The sequence below is a fragment of the Hemicordylus capensis genome, chromosome 1 (genome assembly GCF_027244095.1).
Source record: "Hemicordylus capensis ecotype Gifberg chromosome 1, rHemCap1.1.pri, whole genome shotgun sequence".
NCBI lineage: Eukaryota > Metazoa > Chordata > Lepidosauria > Squamata > Cordylidae > Hemicordylus > Hemicordylus capensis.
This window is the reverse complement of record NC_069657.1, coordinates 202,726,787-202,746,782: the sequence shown is the minus strand read 5'-3', so window position 1 is coordinate 202,746,782 and position 19,996 is coordinate 202,726,787. Positions and strand designations below refer to the sequence as shown.

The 19,996-nt window shown below is 44.7% G+C and overlaps 1 protein-coding gene across 4 annotated transcripts in view; it reads left to right on the top strand.

Annotated features, from left to right (window-relative positions):
* Window positions 1–19,996, top strand: part of SESTD1 (SEC14 and spectrin domain containing 1) — a 96,027-nt gene that overhangs the window by 30,799 nt on the left and 45,232 nt on the right. For all 4 annotated transcript variants that reach the window (XM_053269156.1, XM_053269166.1, XM_053269136.1 and 1 more), the window contains exon 5: window positions 12,933–13,041. In XM_053269156.1, the coding sequence (XP_053125131.1) occupies window positions 12,933–13,041 (109 nt within the window). The remainder of the gene's footprint in view (window positions 1–12,932; window positions 13,042–19,996) is intronic.

Sequence of the window (19,996 nt, the reverse complement as noted above, 5' to 3'; positions counted from 1 at the left end):
AAAAATAATTAATGTAAGATTGGGAACAATAATCTGTTTGACATGTGAATAATTAATTATAAAAACCTAGGAGGTTTCCAGACAGCCTTTCATCCAAGCACTGACCAGACAGCGGTCTCTCATACTTAACTGCTTGGGTGTGTCATCTTGGGATTCTTTTGTACTGTACCTTTAAGTTATATGCTACAAAGAGACCTGACTTCATAATTTAGGCATATTATAAAAGCTATGAATTTCCAGTTAGCTTGATTAACTTCATACTATTAAAATTGATGTTGGCGTCTGGGGTTCTGGCTAGCTGCCTGAATCTCCTACTGGCTTGGTTGTGAAGAAAAAGTGTTCCTGTAAAGCAGGGTGTGTTTTTGTTTTTGTTTACACTGTTGAGGGTTTCTCTGTTCCTAATTCCTACTGAGCACTTGCAATCTGGTCTATATTTAGGACATGCTTCATGTAGTCATAGAAGAAAAATCTCCTCAGGTTTTTGTTACAACCGATGATTGAGTTGAAAAAATTGACAAAATGTAAAAAAAAAACAAACAACTTTCACCAGCGGTGGCTGGTCAGTAGGGGCATGCCCCCACCCCCAACAAAAACAAACAAGCAAATAAAGGATCAGACTTTCCAGCAGTCACGGAAACCTTCAGAGCAGGAAGCTTCTTCTAGCCCCTTCTCCCCTGCCTGTTTTGGTCTTACTAGTTTCGGTCTTGTTTTGTTACTAGCTGGAACAGCTGCTGTTCAAGAAGCTCCAGCCAATCTGATTCCTAGAATCAGATTGACATTGTCTCCTGGCACTGCCCCCAGGAATAATTAAAATAATGGGTTAAAATGCACTTTAAAATAATGGGTTGCATCAGGGAGTATATTTTAAATACATTTTCCCCTTCTTCCTGGGGGCAGTGCCAGGAGGAGCCCCTTAGGAATCATATTGGCTGGAGCAGCTTGAGTAGCAGCTGTTCCAGCCAGTAAGACCAAAAGAGGAAGTTGCAGGCAGGGGAGGAGGGGCTGGAGGAAGTCCTCCCTGCGCTTGATTCCCTGGTTGCTGGTAAGTCTGATCTTTTACTAGCTTGTTTGTTGGGATGCAGTCTCCACTTTCTGCCTTTCTCCCGCTTTTTGCCATGGCTTTTTTTTTTTTTTTTTTTTTGCTTTCTGCCTTCTCCCTGCAACCCCACAAAACTTTTCTTTTTTCTACTCTTGCCTCTGCTTTTCTGCTTCCCCTCCCCGCTCTTTTCCTCTGTGCTGGCAGGCTTGGGTAAATACCCAAACCCACTGGTGTGGAAGGAAATGGGGGTGGATGGGGTGGAGGCTTTTGCTTCTGCCTCCGTGACTAGGCTCTACCCTGCCTGCCCACCCTGCTCCAATGCCCATCAGCCGCTACTGTCTTTCACTAAGGGCAGGGCCGGCGCGGCCATTAAGGTGAACTAGGCAGTTGCCTAGGGCGCAAAAATGGAGGGGGCGCCGGCGCCAAAAAGTCCCCTCGCCGGGACAAAGCCTCCTTCCCGTGCTCTGAAATGCTCATTGCCCCTTCAGCGGCGCGCGCCCTCCCCCATACCCCTGGGCCCTCTGCACGTGCTCAGAGGCGCCCCTTCGCCCCGAAGGAGCCTTGCCCTCGGGATCTGGATCCGGGGACAAGAAGTGGCTGGCTGGGCCTCCCGTCCCGTCAGCCCAGCACTGGGCGGGGGTGTGTCCCGTCGGGCGGGACGGGGAGGGCGCCACCTCTCCGCCTTGAAAAGCCCCTCCCTGGCCCTACCGCCGCCAGAGCAGCTGCCGCGCGATGAAGCCGAGCCGGAGGAGCAGGGGGGCGTGCGGAGGCAGCGGCGGCAGGAGGCGCCTGGGACAGCCCCGCCAAGAGCACCCTGCTGCGCAGTGAGCGGCAAGCCGAGGTGAGCGGGCTGGGAGGAGGCTGTTCGGCGAGAAGAGGGCGCCCCGGGGGAGCCCCATCGCGGAGCCCCCGGCCGCGCCGACCCACCGTGGTCCGCTCCCGGTCCAGGAGGCGGATCCGCTGCCGCGCGGTCTAAACTTCTTGGCGTCGGGGAGTCGTTCCGACTTCCGAGCGTGTGCAGAGGGCCTTCCCCGGCTCAGCTCGGCTCGGCTCGGCTCCACTGCAGGCAGGCAGCCCTGCGCAGATAATAATAATTTTTAATTATTTTTAAAGCAGATAATAACCAAGCACTTCTGATATGAGAACTGTGTTGCACTAGAAAAGCTTTAAAGAAAAATTAATAATATGGTACTAAAATCAGTCCACTTGGATATAATTCATGACCTTTATTTAGTGTTTGATAGTCATTGATTGATGACTCTCTCCCTCACTTCCTATCTATCTATCTATCTGTCTATCTATCTATCTATCTATCTATCTATCTATCTATCTATCTATCTATCTCTTTCCTTCTTTCCTTCCTTCTCTCTCTCTCACTCGCTCTCCCTTACTCCCTCACTTCTTGTCTAGCTATCTGTCTAAGTATCTATCTCTTTCCTTCCCCCTTCCTTCCTTCCTTTCTCTTTCTCTCTCACTCACTCTCCCTCACTCCTTCTCTCTCTTTCCTTCCCTCTTCTCTGCCTTTCTTTCTCTCTCTCTCTCTTTCCCTCACTTCCTATCTATCTGTCTATCTGTCTATCTATCTATCTATCTATCTATCTATCTATCTATCTATCTATCTATCTATCTCTTTCCTTCCTTCCCTCTTTCCTTCCTTCCTTCCTTCTCTCTCTCTCTCTCTCTCTCTCTCTCTCACTTGCTCTCCCTTACTCCCTCACTTGTCATCTATTTATCTATGTCTGTGGCTGGGGTGGGGGGGGGGCGCCAGAAGGTGATCTTGCCTAGGGCGCAAAAAACCCTAGCACCGGCCCTGACTAAGGGAATCGTTCAACTATCATTTACACTTGCATTGTCTCACTTAAGATTATGGGAATGTGCTACTGAAACTGGTCACTGAGTGATTGTTAGTCATAAAAACTTGCTACATATTCAGAATTAAACTTTTCTAAGTGGTCTCACAGTACTTGTACAAGTGAATCTATAATATTCTCTTTCAGGCAAATATCTTGAGCTTTGCAGTTGATTGCATACACACACAGACAGCTTGATGGAGTCACAAATAGCTATATAAAGCTAATTTTTTTGTTGGGGGTGGGGACAGAAATTGAATAGGCCTTGTGTGAATAAAACACTCCCTAACTTTGGTCAAGGGAGCAGGTATGCATAGTGGAAATTCCCACTCCCAAATGCTGCTTTGGTTTTTAATAATCTGTGGTTAAGATTAAGTGCAAAGAAAGTCTAGAACATGATGTTGTCCTTCTAGCGCTGATTGATCCAGGGCTTTCTCAATGCCTTATTCTCTTTAGCAAGAGAGTAGAGTCTTTATTTTCTTTAGACTGGTTACTTCACAGCTTGATGAATTACCCAAGTTGGTACATCCAGATTTATTTTTTTTACACACACTGTTTTGTTTTTAATTGCAGAAATCCAACCACTTATCTCAGAACACTTGTTTCTCTTGCTAAACAAAACACCAGGGGTAATTTTGGTTTTAAAAGGGCTTTGCCTAATATACCAATAAGTTACTTAAATAGCCACATAGGAACAAGTGTGGGAGGTGCTGTGGGATATTCCAAGTAAAACACTTTTTAAAAAATTTCTAAGTTTCCTCAATTATTCTTCTGGTATTTCCTGGCTCTTCTGTCTTCTTAATTTATCTAGAGTATGCCAGTTGTTGTTACATAACCCCTGCTTAATTGCAGCCTAATGAGTCTTACATTTAGTTCCAGACACACTCCAGTTTCTAGAATTGTTTGCTTTCTTTGATGTGATATTAAACTCTAATTGCAAAATGCTTTGTTTTTGTTACTTTGAAAAATAGTCTGGTGTAGGAGGTGGGAGAAACAGGGCATGCCCATGGGAAATGCTTGAGCCCCAGCTGTGACTGGGCACTGAGGATGCATGGCAGGACAAAACTAGCTTCCAGTTGGCCTGTGCCCTGCTCTCCACACACAAGGACAATCTGTATTGACCCCATAGCATTTTACTCCTTGAACACTGGATACATATATTTGCTTCCATAAATAGTTGATTTTGTTCTGCTATCTTCTTTTATTTTCAAGTTCTTTAAAACCTACATGGCCAAGAAACAGTGATAGAAATTAAATTTGTCATAACTGAATAACAGCTCTTCAATAAACTTCAAGGAAAATGGGGAGCATGAATAGAACAGAAGAAAAAAGCAGGACACTTTTTTTTACTCCTGGCAAAAAATGTTTATAGCACCTTTTCCTGGCAGCTATTAAATGTATGGGTGCTGGGCAATCATTTTCATTCCAGCTGAAATATTTGCCAGTTGCGAACACTTAACTGGAAATAAAGCTTTTAATTGATAGTAATAAAGCCTGCTGTTCTGATGCTTGTTCAGATGGCTTCTAAAGACATATAATATTCTGAACTCATTATTTATGAGGTAGTCGATCTAGAATTTGTAGTCCAAAACATGGTTTCCCTCTTTTTTTTTTTTTTGAGTCATGTTCATACTTCTGATTTTATTATAAATAAGATTTTAATCTTGAAGATGGATGGATGTCCTTCTGCTTTTTAAAGTCTTTTGTATGAGTCTTTTTGTCTTCATGTACCTCCCATAAATAAAAGAAAGCAATCAGAGAGTGAAGTAGAATGATTCGTTTCACAGCCCAAACAAATGCATTTTAAGAGGAAGAGTTCCGATTCCAGGTGGCACAACAAAAGGAAGGAAAGAACCTTCTCCTTAAGCTTACTCAGCTGCTTCAAGTTAAAAAATAGATGTAATATTCCTCTCTTAACAATGCTGAGTCATTTCCTGTTCCTCCACCTGTTTCCTTTTTATACACTTCATATTGGCTGAAGTCCCTGTTCCCTAAGGGAAGACAGGCTCTCCGCAGATTCTGATATTCAGAACTACAAGCTAAAACTGAGGAAATCTCAACTGCAAGCATTACCTTATTTCTTGTTTCTGGAATGGTGAATGGATAGTGTGAGAGGGACTTGCATTTTAGATCTCCTTACTAAATCACTAGCAGTAAGAAAATATAAGCAGAGTCACCTTTAAGTGGCACAGTGGGGAAATGTTTGACTAACAAGCAGAAGGTTGCCATTTCAAATCCCCACTGGTACTATATCGGGCAGCAGCAACATAGGAAGATGCTGAAAGGCATCTCATACTACACAGGAGGAGGCAATGGTAAACCCCTCCTGTATTCTACCAAAGACAACCACAGGGCTCTGTGGGTGCCAGGAGTCAAAATCGACTTGATGGCACACTTTACCTTAGAAATAAAAATACTAGAATGTGTCTCTGGCGATACCACTGCTCACAGACACAATTAAACCCGTCTACATGCTCAGAAAAAGCAGGAGCCTTTTGCTGGGACTTTACCACTTCAGAATGTAGGATGCAAATGCTCTTTTGTCTGTGGAAAGCTAGTAGTATCCTCATGTAATATGAGGACATATAATGAGAGAAGGTCACTTGCCTAAAACCATCCACTGAATTAATGACTATACTGGGGATTTATGTTATAGTTTGCTTTCTTAATCACTGTGTTATACCCCAACTCCTATATAATTGTAATGATCAAAAGCGGGAGTGGGGTGGATACAAAATCACTCCTCTAGCTGTGAGGAGTCCTGGGGAGGCTGCCACCTTCCACTTCTTTAATATGAGCAGATTTACTCTTCCAAGTGAATATTCTGGGAGAGTAAAGTGGAAATCTCCTCCCTACAATAAATGCTTGAATAGTCTTGGGCCTTCAAGGGCATGTGACTAGGGCAGGACACAAAGAGTGGCACTCTGACAACAACAACAATTTATTAATAACTGTCTGATAAAACTATAGAGCACCAACAATCACTGCTGCCATTCAAGTAACCCCTTCCCCAGGAACTACAAGAACCATGCAGTCAGATCCAAGCACTTAAAATAAATTCCCTGACATGTCTAGCAAAACTGGTTCCTATCCTTCCTATTTACCTCCAGTTGACTTCCTGTTAATCTCCCTTTTTCTTACTGTAGTTGCAGATCAGACCTCCTTCAGAAGCCTCCGGGGAAGAACTGAACTCTCACACACCCCTCCCCATGTTCTCTATAGGCTATTGTCCAGTAAACCCTTCCCCTCACTCTGGATTGGGCCACAGGGATTTGATTTTCCTGGGCTTTCTTCCTTATTTGCAAAAGCCAAATAACTCCAAGCAGTTACTCTAATTGAGGCCTAATCCTCCCTCAAGCTTGCCTATCACTACAATAATGAATTACCTTCTAGTAATACTGTACTTTATCATGAAGCTGTTCTAAAGTTGCCTCTTGCTGTCAAGTTTTTACTATGGTTAATACCTGTATGGAAGCATTCTGCGGCAATGAATATCAGAATCTTCTAACTTCCACAAAACTAGTGACATTAAAACCCTCAGTTCAGATCTTCCTACTGACCAAACTAGCCTATTGAACAAGCTGGAATTCTGTTGTGGGCAGTACAGTAATATTCAAAAAATGACCAGCTGTCCAGCCACTGAAGTGCTTCTGTGTGTGGCCAGATACAGTGGTGGTAAGTGGGTGCTAGGCACAAAGTGGTTCAAGTAATGCTGTTCTCTTCAGTCACCAATCTGGAAGTGTACAAGGTCTACAGGAGCAAAGAGGGATAGCTGGGCAGCTTCAAAGTCAAATGGTTGCACCCCTGTGAATGAAGGGAGTTGCCATTCACAGAATGAGAGCTGTACTTGCAGAAGAACCTTTCCTGTGAGCAGAATTCTCCTTCCATAAATGGAAGTTCTTTGGATATAAACCAGCATTTTCAGAAAAATGTTCTCAGGGCACATTACGTTAATGATGACCAAGTCCTATTGAAATTAATGGGACTTGAGTGAATTAGTGATGCTTAGTCATGACTAACCAGTCTGGATCCTGTCCAGTGTCTTTGCTTTTTTTTACATGGCTTCAGAGGACCTTATACTTATTCTTTGAAAACTAACATGTTATAGTGAACACTTCAGTTAATTAACTTTTAAAAAAATCCTCTGTGTACATCTAAACTTTTAACTGTTTTCCATAATTAGCTATGTACAAATAAGCATGGCATAAACATCAAATGGCATAGATAGGTTTCAAACTACATAAAATCAACTGCTGCAAATTATGGAATGCATTTTGTTCTAGCAGCTGTTCTAGCTTGCTTTTCAAACCATCACATTCAACAAGTAATGAAGCCAAAAAAGTGTGAGAAAAATAGTAATGGTCACAGTAGAACTGATTTTCCATTACTTCCCTTTAGGGCTTTGTAAGCTTTAGATTTTAAAATATTTCTTATCCTGTGACCTTACTAAATCTGCTTATAACCAAAGCTGCCTTAGCATAGCTTTGGTGCAGCTTCTTGTTTTAAATGGTGTACTGTGAAGGATGGTGATAAAGGTTATGAAGTCATCAGATTGAATAAATCGCAGTTAAATAGATTTCAGAGAGAGAGAGAGACCTTTAGTAGGGATGTGTGAATCGATTTGGGTACAAATTGATTTGTACCTGAATCTGGCTGATTTGGGTGATTTGGAGACAGAATAAATTGCCTCTGTGGTCCATTGGCTAGATTCTGGTCCAAATTGAATCATGCCAGAATCAAATCGAGATCCAGATTCCTCATACTATTTTCCCCAGATTCCCAAGCTCTAACCCTTGTAGAAGTGGAGTTATGCAGCAAAAGGTGTGGTCACTATTTTTCAAGTGTGTTTGATTCTTTGGTGTATAATCTTTCCTCAATGAATCCCTATGAGGATTCATTACACACCTTCATTTCTTCTATTCATTTTTATTGTCATTGGACAGTGCCAGCGGTCAGCTGCCATGTGCCAACTACACCCACACACGCACATGCAAGGCAGTGAAGTACTAAGTTTATGTTCTAGGAATTTTTTCAAGTGTTTATACTCTTTGGTAGGGGGGAGACTCTTTGGGAGACTCTTTGGTGGGGGATAATAACCTTTCGTCTTAATGAATCCCTGTAGTATTCATTAGACACCAAAGAGTCTAAACACCTCAAAAATTCCTTTAAAAAAAATATAGACCGTGTACCTTGTGGGTTGGGGGGCAGTTGGCACATGGAATGGCACTAGTTCCCCACCCGCAAAGCAGTGGTGTCAAAATGAACAGAAGAAATGAAAGTGTGTAATGAAGACACCAAAGAATCTAAACACTTCAAAAATTCCTAAAAAATAAATTGAATACCCCAGTGTGTGTGTGTGGGCGGGGGGAGTGTAGTTGATACATGGCAGCTGACAGTTGGCACTGTCCAATGACAGTCAAAATGAACAGAAGAAATGAAGGAGTGGTGTAGTGGTTAGTGCTGGACTAGGATCGGGGAGACCCGAGTTCAAATCCCCATTCAGCCATGTAACTCACTGGTTGGCTCTAGGCCTGTCATGTATCTTTCAGCCTAACCTAACCCACAGGGTTGTTGTAAGGATAACTATAATCATATACACTGCTCTGGGCTCCCTAGAAGAAGAGCGGGATATAAATGTAATAATAAAATAAATAAAAAAATTCTCCTAAGGATTCATTAAGAGGAAAAGTGATTAGACACCAAAGAATCTAAACACCTCAATATTCCTAAAAAATAAACTGAATACCCCACTGCCTTGCGGAGGGTGGGGTTAGTTGGCACATGGCAGTTGACGGTTGGCACTGTCCAATTACAGTTAAAATGAACAGAAGAAATTGTGTGCCATGAATCCTCATAAGGATTCATAATGAGGAAAAGTTGTTATACACCAAAGAATCCAAACATTTCAAAAATAGTGACCACACATTTTGTTCCATAACTCCACTTCTACAAGGGCTAGAGCTTAGCTTGGAAAAAAAAATTAAAGCCGGGGATCCATGTTAGAGTTAGGATAGGGTGATTTCAAATCTCCATTATTTCCTACCGTGGAAATATACCAAATCAGTAAAAACTAAAAAATTTTTAAAAACCCATTAAATGTCAACGAAGTGCCCCAGTGCCTTGAAATTTGGCTAGTAGGTGGAACCCATGGGGACATATCCACCACCCAAAATTGGTACCCTTAAGACCTTTATAAATGGTCTGAATATATCCAAATCTAATCGGGGGGTTATTTGCGGGGGACAGATCAGGGGATCTGATTTGGGCACAAATCGAATAAAAAAAACTGTGATGCACATCCCTATTCCTTAGTGCACATCCCTAGTTCTTAGCAGCTCTACCAGAAGCCTGAGTGTGGTTAAATGCAAATTCCATCATTCAAACAATGCCTCATTCAAATATATTTTAATTAATTAATTACATTTACAAACCGCCCTATTCAAAGGTACAACAACTTTAAAAAGACATAAAAACACACAATTCAAAACATAGTGCTAAAACACTATATAAACAATTAAAACAATTTAAAACCAATGAAAATACTTTAAAAACACTTTACATAATATTTACTACTACTACTACTTATTATTATTATTATTAATAATTATTATTTTATTTATTCAATTTCTATACCACCTTTCAAAAAAGGGTTCAGGGTTGTTTACACAGAGAAATAATAAATAAAATGGATCCCTGTCCCCAAAGGGCTCACAGTTTAAAAAGAAACATAAGGTAGACACCAGCAACAGTCACTGGAGTTACTGTGCTGGGGGTGGATAAGGCCAGTTACTCTTCCCCTGCTAAATAAAAGAGACCACCACATTAAAAGGTGCCTTTTCCCCAAGTTAGCAGGGGGGAGAGAGAGAAAGTTGTGCGGGGTGGGGGGGGGTGTTGGGAGAGTTAGCTCCCATTTTAAAGAGGAACTGTCACCAAGCTCCACCATCTGGAATCTGCCTGAGAGATAGGAGCGAAACCACTGCAAAGCAGTGTCTCCTATCCCCAATTCCCCCAGGCGATCCAGAAGGATGCCATGGTTGATGGTATCAAATGCCGCTGAGAGATCAAAAAGAACCAACAGAGTCACACTGTTGATTCCCTGCTAAAGGTCATCCATTAGGCTAACCAAGGCAGACTCAACTCCATAGCCCGCTCTAAAGCCAGTTTGAAATGGGTCTAGATAATCTGTTTCCTCCAAAACCACTTGGAGCTGGTTAGCCACCACTCTCTCAATCACTTTGCCCAACCATTGGAGATTGGAGACCAGCCTTGGAGACTATCCATCACTGAGGGATCTAGGGAAGGCTTCTTTAGAAGCGGTCTAACCATTGTCTCCTCCAAACAAGGAGGCATCCCATCCTCTCTCAGTGATGAGTTATTGACATTAACTAGGCCATCTCCAACAATCTCCCTGCTAGATAGAAGCAGCCAGGTCGGGCAAGGATCCAGAGAACAAGTGGTAGGCCGCACTGCCCCAAGCAGCTTGTCCATGTCATCAGGCATCACAGATTGAAACTGATTCAGTCTAATACTGCAAGAGAGACTGCTGGACACCATCTTAATAGACTCTGCAGAAACAATGGAGTCCAAGTTGGCCCGAATACAAGAGATTTTGTCCGCAAAGAACCCATTAAAAGCATTGCAACAGAACAAAGTCCCCGGGGATTGGTTTGAATTGGAAGAAGCCCGAATCAAACTCCTCACAACTCGGGACAGCTCTGCTGGATGTGAACCTGTAGAAGCAATGCGTGCAGACCAGAATTGTTTTTTTGCCACATGCACCGCCTCCGCATATACCTTCAAATGAGCTCTATGCTGTGTCCTGTCACATTCAAGCAGAGTTCTCCTCCACTTGCTCTCCAGTTGCCTACCTTGCTGCTTCAGACCCCACAACTCCTCTGTTTACTACGGGGCCAATTATAAAGCAGATCGGAAGGGATGCTTAGGAGTGATCGTGCCTTCTGCCCTAGTGAGTTGACAGGGTATTGACAGAATCATTGGCAGGACCAACATCAAAATCCTCCAAGGCCGTCTTGGGTGTACCATCTTAATAGGTCCTCCACCCCTGCAGGGCTGGGTTGTGGCTGTGAAACTAACCTTAACCAGGTAGTGGTCCGTCTATGACAATAGGGAAACCACAGGATTCCTCACCCATGGAACACCCCCCCAATCCGAACAAAAGACCAAATCGAATGTGTGGCCAGCAACATGAATTGGTCCTGAAACTAGTTGGGATAGGCCCATAGTTGTCATGGCCACTATGAACTCCGGAACTGCACCAGACAAGTCAGCCTCACAATGGATATTGAAATCTCCCAGAAACAAAAGTCTGGATGACTCCAAAAGCAACTCCGAGAACGGCTCCGTCAGCTCAGTTAGGGAATCAGTTGGGCAGCGGTGTGGATGGTACACCAACAGAATCCCCAGTCTATCCCTAGTTGCAGAAAGAAAGACACACTCAGTGTAAGTCAACTGTCACACAGGGGCCCTGGTAAGGGCAATGGTATCTTTATGAACCACAGCCACTCCACCCTTATCCCCTGCCCACTTTCCTAGTCTGCTCCACAACAGAGTAGCCTGATGGACGAAGCTGGGCCCAAACTGTGCCACTAGCCTCCCCCATCCAGGTCTCAGTTATACAAGCCAGGTTGGCTCCCTCATCCATGATCAAGTCATGGATGATTTCGGTCTTATTCTGAACTGACCTGGCATTGCAAAGGATCAAGGCTAGTTTCTGTGAGAAGTTGGAACTGCTCCCCGAGGCCAGAGAGCTGACAGGGCAGCCGGAAGTAGAAACAGTTACTGGTTTTCCTTCCCCTGTAACGGCCAGCTGCTCTGCCAACGCCAATTCTTCTATTCCCCACCACAACAGTAATAGCTGCCCCAGAGCTACTGGACACACACCCTGCATCATTCTACCCAAGAGAACCCAGATACATGCCAACAAAAGGCCTGGCACAACCAAATAAAAGGGAGGACTAACAACATTCAACCCAGAGCTCCAACCCCACCTTAATATGACTCCCCCACCCCAGACCCCAGTCCCACACTGAAGGCCCGACACCAAATAGAATATTTGTTTGTTTTAAGTGATTGGTCTTGTTCTAAATAACTAGTTGTTGCATGGGCCTATCCCAACTCCTCGGACACGCGCAGCTCACTCTCCCCCCCCCCCCGGACACGCGCAGCTCGCTCTCTCCCCCCTCGGACACGCGCAGCTCGCTCTCTCCCCCCCCCCCTCGGACACGCGCAGCTCGCTCTCTCCCCCCCCCCCCTCGGACACGCGCAGCTCGCTCTCTCCCCCCCCCTCGGACACGCGCAGCTCGCTCTCTCCCCCCCCCCCTCGGACACGCGCAGCTCGCTCTCTCCCCCCCTCCTCGGACACGCGCAGCTCGCTCTCTCCCCCCCTCCTCGGACACGCGCAGCTCGCTCTCCCCCCCAGACACGCGCAGCTCGCTCTCTCCCCCCCCGACACGTGCAGCTCGCTCTCTCCCCACCCAGGCTCTCCCCCCCCCACCCTAGGGAGAGTGGCATTGGTGCCGCGAGGTTGGCTCCTACCACTGTCAGGAGAGTGCAGTGAGGGCTGGCCTCTGGAGCCCTACTGAGTCTCCTCATAAGGAGAACAGCTGAGCCTGGGCTTCCCTTCTGGCCTTCACGCTGCTCTTCCGCTCTGGCCGTGCTCCTCACAAGGAGATTCGGCAGGGTGAAGGAGGCCGCTGCTCAATGTCTCTTCTTTTTCTTCCTTGTTGCCGCAGCGCCGCCGCCTCCTCCTCGGCTCCTGCCCCTCCATCTGCCGCTCAGCCCTATTCCATGCCTTCTCTCTCCTCTGGACAACTCTCACAAGATGTGCTATGTACCATGGGATGTGCAACGTACACCCTAAGGCTTTTAAATATATTGATAATACTACTATTCGCTTTTTTAAAAAACCAAAAAACCCGCCACTTTTTAAGAAGTGTTTTAGAGCCAAGTATGTTGATATATTGGGTAATAGCAAATGTTCTTAGTGCAGATCTAACAGTTCTTGTATTCAACCATGTTTACAGGTGGGAAGGACCGAAGAAGTGGCCTCATTCTGACAATTCCATTATGCCTTGAACAAACCAATATGGATGAGCTGAGTGTCACCTTAGACTACCTGCTAAGCATTCCAAGGTGACTATATGGATGTTCCCCTTAAAGAACCATGTATTACTTAGTTTCTAAACAATACATTTGTGGTAAAGATGGATATCTCATTAGCTTGCCTTGAGAGAGGTAGGGATCGGGAGCCTTATAAAACTGTTTACAAAGTTCTAGGAAAGAATAATGAAGCTAGCTTCATGTCCTTGAACGTTCTGCCGACAAAGCCTGTATGTTTATTTCATTCTTGGTTCTGAGGTACAGATACAAATACATTGTACAGAAGTGTTGCATTTTAACAACTCAAAATCAGATAATTCATTCCTTTCAAAGGGCTATAAGATACAGCAAAGATGCTGATTTTGTTAAATTTGTTGTTTGAAAAATAGTGAGCATCAACCATGTAGAATATTTTTAGTACAGTAATATTTATGATGGGTATAATCCAGACTAGATAGATCTTCGTAGTAGCTGTTGTCATTCAAACTGTAGGTGTCTACGCATGCACAGAACATATCTCGGAACCTTCCAGAGCTAGAATAGCATTTTGACGGTAGCCTCCCACCCCCAGTTTACTCACTGTGTTTCCTTCCTCTTACCTTAGTCTCCTTTCAACTGCCGTCGCAGTTGTATCAAAGATCCTTCTTCGCATCTTATCTGTGGCTGAGCTAATGCGGGTGGGAGTTGTTTTTCCCTATCTCTAACCTTTATTCTTGAGTTTATTCTAGTCTTTCTCTTCCTCATGACTTTCATTTAGAGTTTTGTTTCTTTGGTCCCTCTCACTCCACATGCTTCTGGCCCTCATTCCCCTTGTGGCTTATGGCCCTGAGGGCCACCTTCAAATGCTGCTTGTCTTGCTAAGCTCCCCACTTCCAACAGCCATCTCGAGTGACTTGTCTTGCCTTGGAAGCCTACAGAGTAGACATTTGCAAGATCTGTCAGGCCTATATGAGACAAGCACACAGAAACCATGCCTCTAGCTTTCGCACCATTTTGTGTAATAAGGCCCTGCATGCCAATTATATCCTGGAGAACACATCAACTGAAAACAACTGGAAGTGCAGCATTACCCCTGTGACTCTACTGCTCCTACTGACCACCCATACCATGATGAGCTCCAGTGCACCATTAAGAGGTGCTTGCACTGGTACTGTATCTTCTTCTCTTCCGCAATGCATGGTTCAGTTCAATCAACCTCCGGGATGCCTACTTCCATATTTCTATTCGCCCTCGCACAGAAAATACCTACATTTTTGTGTAGTCATCAAGATCTACCAATACACAGTCTTACACACAGCCTGTCGTCTGCCCCATGAGTCTTCTCAGAATGTATTGTTGCGGTGGCTCACCTGAGGAAACAGTCCATCCAGCTCTTTCCATATCTTGATGGCTGGCTCCTGGTTGCTAAGACAGAACAACTCCTCAGACTCCATACGAGGACTACACTGACACAGATCGTCAAGGACTGTGGGTAAATTGGGGAAAATCCAAACTTGCCCTGACCACACCACTATAGAGTTTATAGGAACTATACTAGACACTTCAACCATGATGGCCTCCTTACAGACTCCTTACTCCTGCAGAGTTATAGTCATCTGGGCCATGGCACATCAGGTCCTATCTTGCAGGACTCACAAGGCACACTCCATCTAGAAGTTATTGAAGCTATTCTCACGACCAGCAAAAATCGGGCTAGGAGAGGTGAGCCCAGTGGTTTACAAGTGGGTAACCCGCTTATGGAGTCCTCTCCCTAGCCCAGGTTAGCAGAGCGAGCGTTCCGCTAACCTGGCCTTTCAGATCGTGTGTTGCTGTGGCAACTCACGAGGAGACCCCCAACCGGGAGGCTAAAAAGCAGCTTCCCAGCTCGGGGGTCTCTCCAGCATGCTCTGCATACTACCACAGAGCATTCTGGAACTTCCAGGGACCGTGTGGCCCCCGTTCCCCGCAGCCCCTGCCGGCTCCGTGATGGAGCCAGCAGTCATGTGGGCAGCCGATCCAGCCACCCAGGGCTGTAGCAGGGATTGTCTGCAGGGAGAGTGGGCTAAGCCCACTCTCCCCGCTAACCCTGTTATGGCGGGTCTCACTGATTGTGAGACCTGCCTCATTGTGTTTCATGGTATCCACAACTGCCATCCTCAGCTCTCCTACATATGAGGCCTCTACAGGAATGTTTCCTGTTGGTGTTGCATCAAAGCACAGACCATACACAGATCTCCATCTGATGTTGGGCCTACCATCCAAACCTAGAGGAAGGCTGGCTATTCAGCCACCACCAAACATTACTATCATGAAAGATGCCTCCAACTCAGATTGGGCCGCACACTGCAACGCATTGACAGTCTCCGGTGTGTAGTCAGAACAGGAGAGTTTGTATCGCATAAATGCTCTTGAACTCCTGGCCATTTGGAAGGCTCTCCATGCTTTCCAAACCCAGCTGTGGGTTTGGTATGGCACAAACAGTATGATCTGTTGTCATACTGATAGACAATACCACTGCAATGTCCTACCTGAACCACCAGGGCAATACCCCGTCACATACTCTGTCTTGCCTGCTTACTCGGCGGTGGAATTGGTGCCTACCCCATCACATCTGGCTGAACACAACTCTCACATAGCCGGATCACAGAACATCCGGGCCTAGTTAGTTATTTATTTACGATCTTAGATCAAACATCAATATACACAGAATATACACAGTAAAAAGAAAATAATGGAGACAAAGTCTAAAATGTCATCAAATATATAAAATCAGGAATCTTTGACAGTAACCAATTGCTGTGCTCTAGCTTCTCTTAGTTTGGTCAATGTGTAACAAAATTTAGCAACCGCCAGGGATATTGTTGGGTCCCTGTCTTCTAATAAGCATATAAGAATTGTCTCCACTGAGTGGCTTTGGAGATCTTTCAGATACTGAGATAAAAATAAATCTCTTTCATCTGTATAAAGTGGGCAGTGTAACAGTAAATGTGTCAGTGTTTCGGGAGCAGCTCCGCAAAGGCATAGTCTCTCCTCATAGGGTTTTCTCTCAAATTTCCCTACTAGCATCGCTGAGGGTAAAGCATTCAAGCGAGCTCTTGTAAATGCCCAGCGCAGCTTTGGTGAATAGATTGTATAGAAATAAGAGACTGTGACCCAGTCTTTCTTAGTGCTCAGGAATTGTAGCGGCCTATTTACAGAGGCCCTTTCCTCCTGGAAATTTATGTCCCTAAGCCTTTGTTTGACTAGGGATCTTGCTGTTGACTCGCCCTGTTCTAACAATTGTACTGGGCAGAAGCCCATCTTCCGGAGTATTTCCTCAACCATCATACACCAACGGGGTTGTGGGGTGGCGGCTAGGAGATGAGGTATAAGTCCTGCCGGGTAAAGATAAGTCTTAATCCAATACAGGATTATGAGCAGCCAGGCCCTGGTCTCCAATTTCCATAGCCCAGTCTTCAGCCGTATTAAGGAGTTCGGGACACATTTTGGTACCCCCAATAGTGATCTCAGAAAGCCCGATTGTACTTTTTCTAAAGCTTGTAAGTCTTTTGGTGGTCTAACCTGAATCCCATATAGCAGCTGAGGTATCACTTTAGCCTGAAAGGCTTTATTAGCTGCCGGAATATAGCCACCACCTTGTGCCCAGAAAAATTTCCTGATTGCCATGGAAGATCGTGTGGCATTCAATTTAGCGGCACTGGTGTGTGTAGAGGTACCACCATTAAACTGGAACACCACCCCCAGGTATCTGTAAGACTTCACCTGCTCCACTCTGGCACCAGCTATGGACCATCTAAAAACCCGTTGCTTCTTTGCAAATCTCACGATTTTAGTTTTGGTGTAGTTAATTTCCAGAAATTCCTCATTGCAGAACAAACTCAAGCATTCTAACGCTCTTTTTAGACCAACTCTGGTCTGTGACAATAAGGCTGTGTCATCTGCATACATCAGGATAGGTAAACACCTGTCCCCTATCTTTGGCGCGTGAGTTTCAACTTGCCGTAGACGGGTGATTAGACCATTTACATAGAAATTGAAAAGAGCTGGGGCTAGTATGCATCCCTGCCGGACCCCCCTTTCTACAGGGATCTCTCTGGATAATTGGCCATTGTGGTCACATTTTACTCTCAGACTCGTGTTCTCGTAGAGTTTATATATTAGAGATAGCAATCTCTTGTCGATAGAAGAGTTTGCAAATTTCTCCCACAGAGCATCCCTGGATATTGAGTCAAAGGCACTCTTAAAGTCTATAAAGGCGACATATAACGGCGCCTTTCTGCCCTCAACGTATTTCTCTGTTAAACTCTGGAGGACCAAACAGTGATCCATCACAGATCTTCCTTTTCTAAACCCCGCTTGTTCTTGTTCTAGGATGTTTTCTTTCTCCATCCAGTCCAACAATTTTGAGTTTAGATGTTTAGCGTATAGCTTACCAATTACGCTTAATAGACTTATGGGTCTATAGTTCGACGGGTCATCAGACGGGCCTTTTTTATGAATTGGAACGACAATTGCCTGTCCCCAGCCCTTGGGCATATTTGTTGTTCGGTCTATATGAGTGAATATGGAGGCTAAGAGCGGAGCCCACCAGCTAACATTGGCCCTTAAGAAATCGGGGGGGATGTAGTCTTTACCTGGAGATTTGCCTCTCTTTAGCTGTCCAATCAGGTTCTCCACTTCTTCAGTGGTAACTGGAGTCCATACAGGCAATTCCTCCGGGGGGATGCTGGGCCGAGATGGAAAGGTTAAGTGTGCTTGTGGGGCAGCATAGATTTTGGTGAAATGATTTACCCATCTTTCCTCTGGCACTGGAATTTGTCTAGGGAACGAATTAACCCCGGATACTAAGCGCCAAAAACTGGCTTCATCCTTTTTATTAAGGGCCGTTATAAGTTCTGACCATTGTCTTTCTTTCAGGGCCTCCTTTTTGGCTTTAATCAGAGACTTGTAACTTCCCTTATATTGTTTGAATTTCGTGTCTAGAGATAAGGTATTATTTATTTTGCGGTCAGCCGAGAGTTGTAACAGTACTTTTTTCGCCATCCGGGCCTATTCACTCAGCCACATGATTCAGCTCTCCCGCGAATGAACCCTGAACCCTGTGTAGTTGAACAAATATTCCGAAAGTGGGGCCTTCCCCAAATAGATTTATTTGCCACAGCACACAGCACACAATGCATGGCCATTTGCAACCGAGGAGGCTATTGCCCTCACTCACTGGGCAATGCCGTCCTAGTCCAATGGAATGAGAGCTTCCTTTACATGTTTCCTCCATTGTCCTTAATACCAAGGATACTACAAAAGATTCAAGCAGACAGGGCAGACTGCATAATGATTGCTCCATGGTGGCCATGCCAACTGTGGTTCAGCACCCTCCTAGAACTCTCGGAATAAAAAAGTACACACTTACCACTATGTATGGACCTACTCATCAGAGACCAGGATGCAGTGTTCCATCTGGACGTAAGGCCTCTTCATCTCACAGCATGGCACATCTCTCTGAAGAAATAAAGGACCAAGAAGTCCGATATGCTCGCAGCTTTTCGTAAGCCCTCCACATGTCGCTCATATGGCGCTAAATGGAAAAGGTTCTCCATTAGGGAGGTTTTGAAGTTTGTAGCTTCAAAAGGGATCCATCCCAATGCAGCTTATACTTTATTAAGTCGAAAGAAGTTAGGATTATCCAGTGCATCATTGAAAGTTCATTTGGCAGCCATTGCGGCCTATACAGGTAAACACCCTATTTTCACTCTTCTACCAGTTAAACAGTTTTTGAGGGCCTCCTTCGTTTATACCACCATAGATCTCCAGACTTATCTCACCATGGGGCCTGAAATTGATGCTCTCCACACTCATGAGGAAATGCTTTGAACCCCTAGCAACATGCTCTCTCACACATTTATCAGTCAAGACTGCCTTCCTCCTGGCTGTCACTTCGGCCCACTGGGTCGAGGAGTTGAGAGCTCCATGTGCAGAGACCCGCCTTGTCCTTTCAAACGGAAAAGCTTTTGCTGCACCCAGATATGTCATTTCTCCTCAGAGTTGTTTCTCAGTAGTCTGTGTCTCAGGACATATGCCTACCAGTCGTCTTTCCATTCCTAAAACGAGAATGGCACAGTCTCAATGTCATGTGTGTGCTGTCCTTGTATCCACACTACACATGTGAGTTCAGGACATCATCTGCCCTTTTTGTCTACTTCACTGGACCTAACCAAGGGAAATGGATCTCATCACAGCAATTATCATCCTGGAACATTACTGCAATCAAATGGGGCTATTCACTTTCCAGTGGGAAGCCACCATTGCCCCTCCAAGCTGGCAACTTGGACTACTAATCACTTGTCCACTACTACGCACTAGTAATCGAGCTCCCATTCCCTCTTCCAAATGATCAGTTGCATAACTACACTTGTGGTTTCCTAAGAGTTGGGGATCTGCATGGCATTCTGCTTCCACATGCATGGTGGTCCTAGCTGGATCAGCGTGAAGATGAATGTATTTTTATAATCTAAAATCAAAATTATGTTGGTGTTGATATTTGAAACATTTTATTCTTCACGTGTAGAGTTGAATACCTTATGTGTTAAAGTTCTTTACATCTTAAGGTTTTGGTAAATCGTGTGTGTGTGACTCATGTATTTACTTAAGTAATTTATTAAAACTGTAGGTGGCACTTTGTATTTTGCCTTATATTTTCATTATGAGACATTTGCCAAACTGACAGGGAAATGAAAATGTTAACGCACTTATATACTGAGTGGCCACTGAGACAGAGGTTTGGATGAGGAGGGGAGTTGCTTTTCTAGTTTCAAGCCAGTTTCTCCCTGTGTTCTTGTTTTTGTCTTTTGCTAAACAGATCTATGGCTTTGAAGCAATAGAGTAGCTCATATTGTCCCTTGTGAATCTTGAAATAAAACTCCCAGAATTGCCATGTCGTTGGCTTATCCCCACCCCCAGTATTTACATTCTCATCCTATAGGTTGGTTTTAGACAAAGCAGCACAGTGATT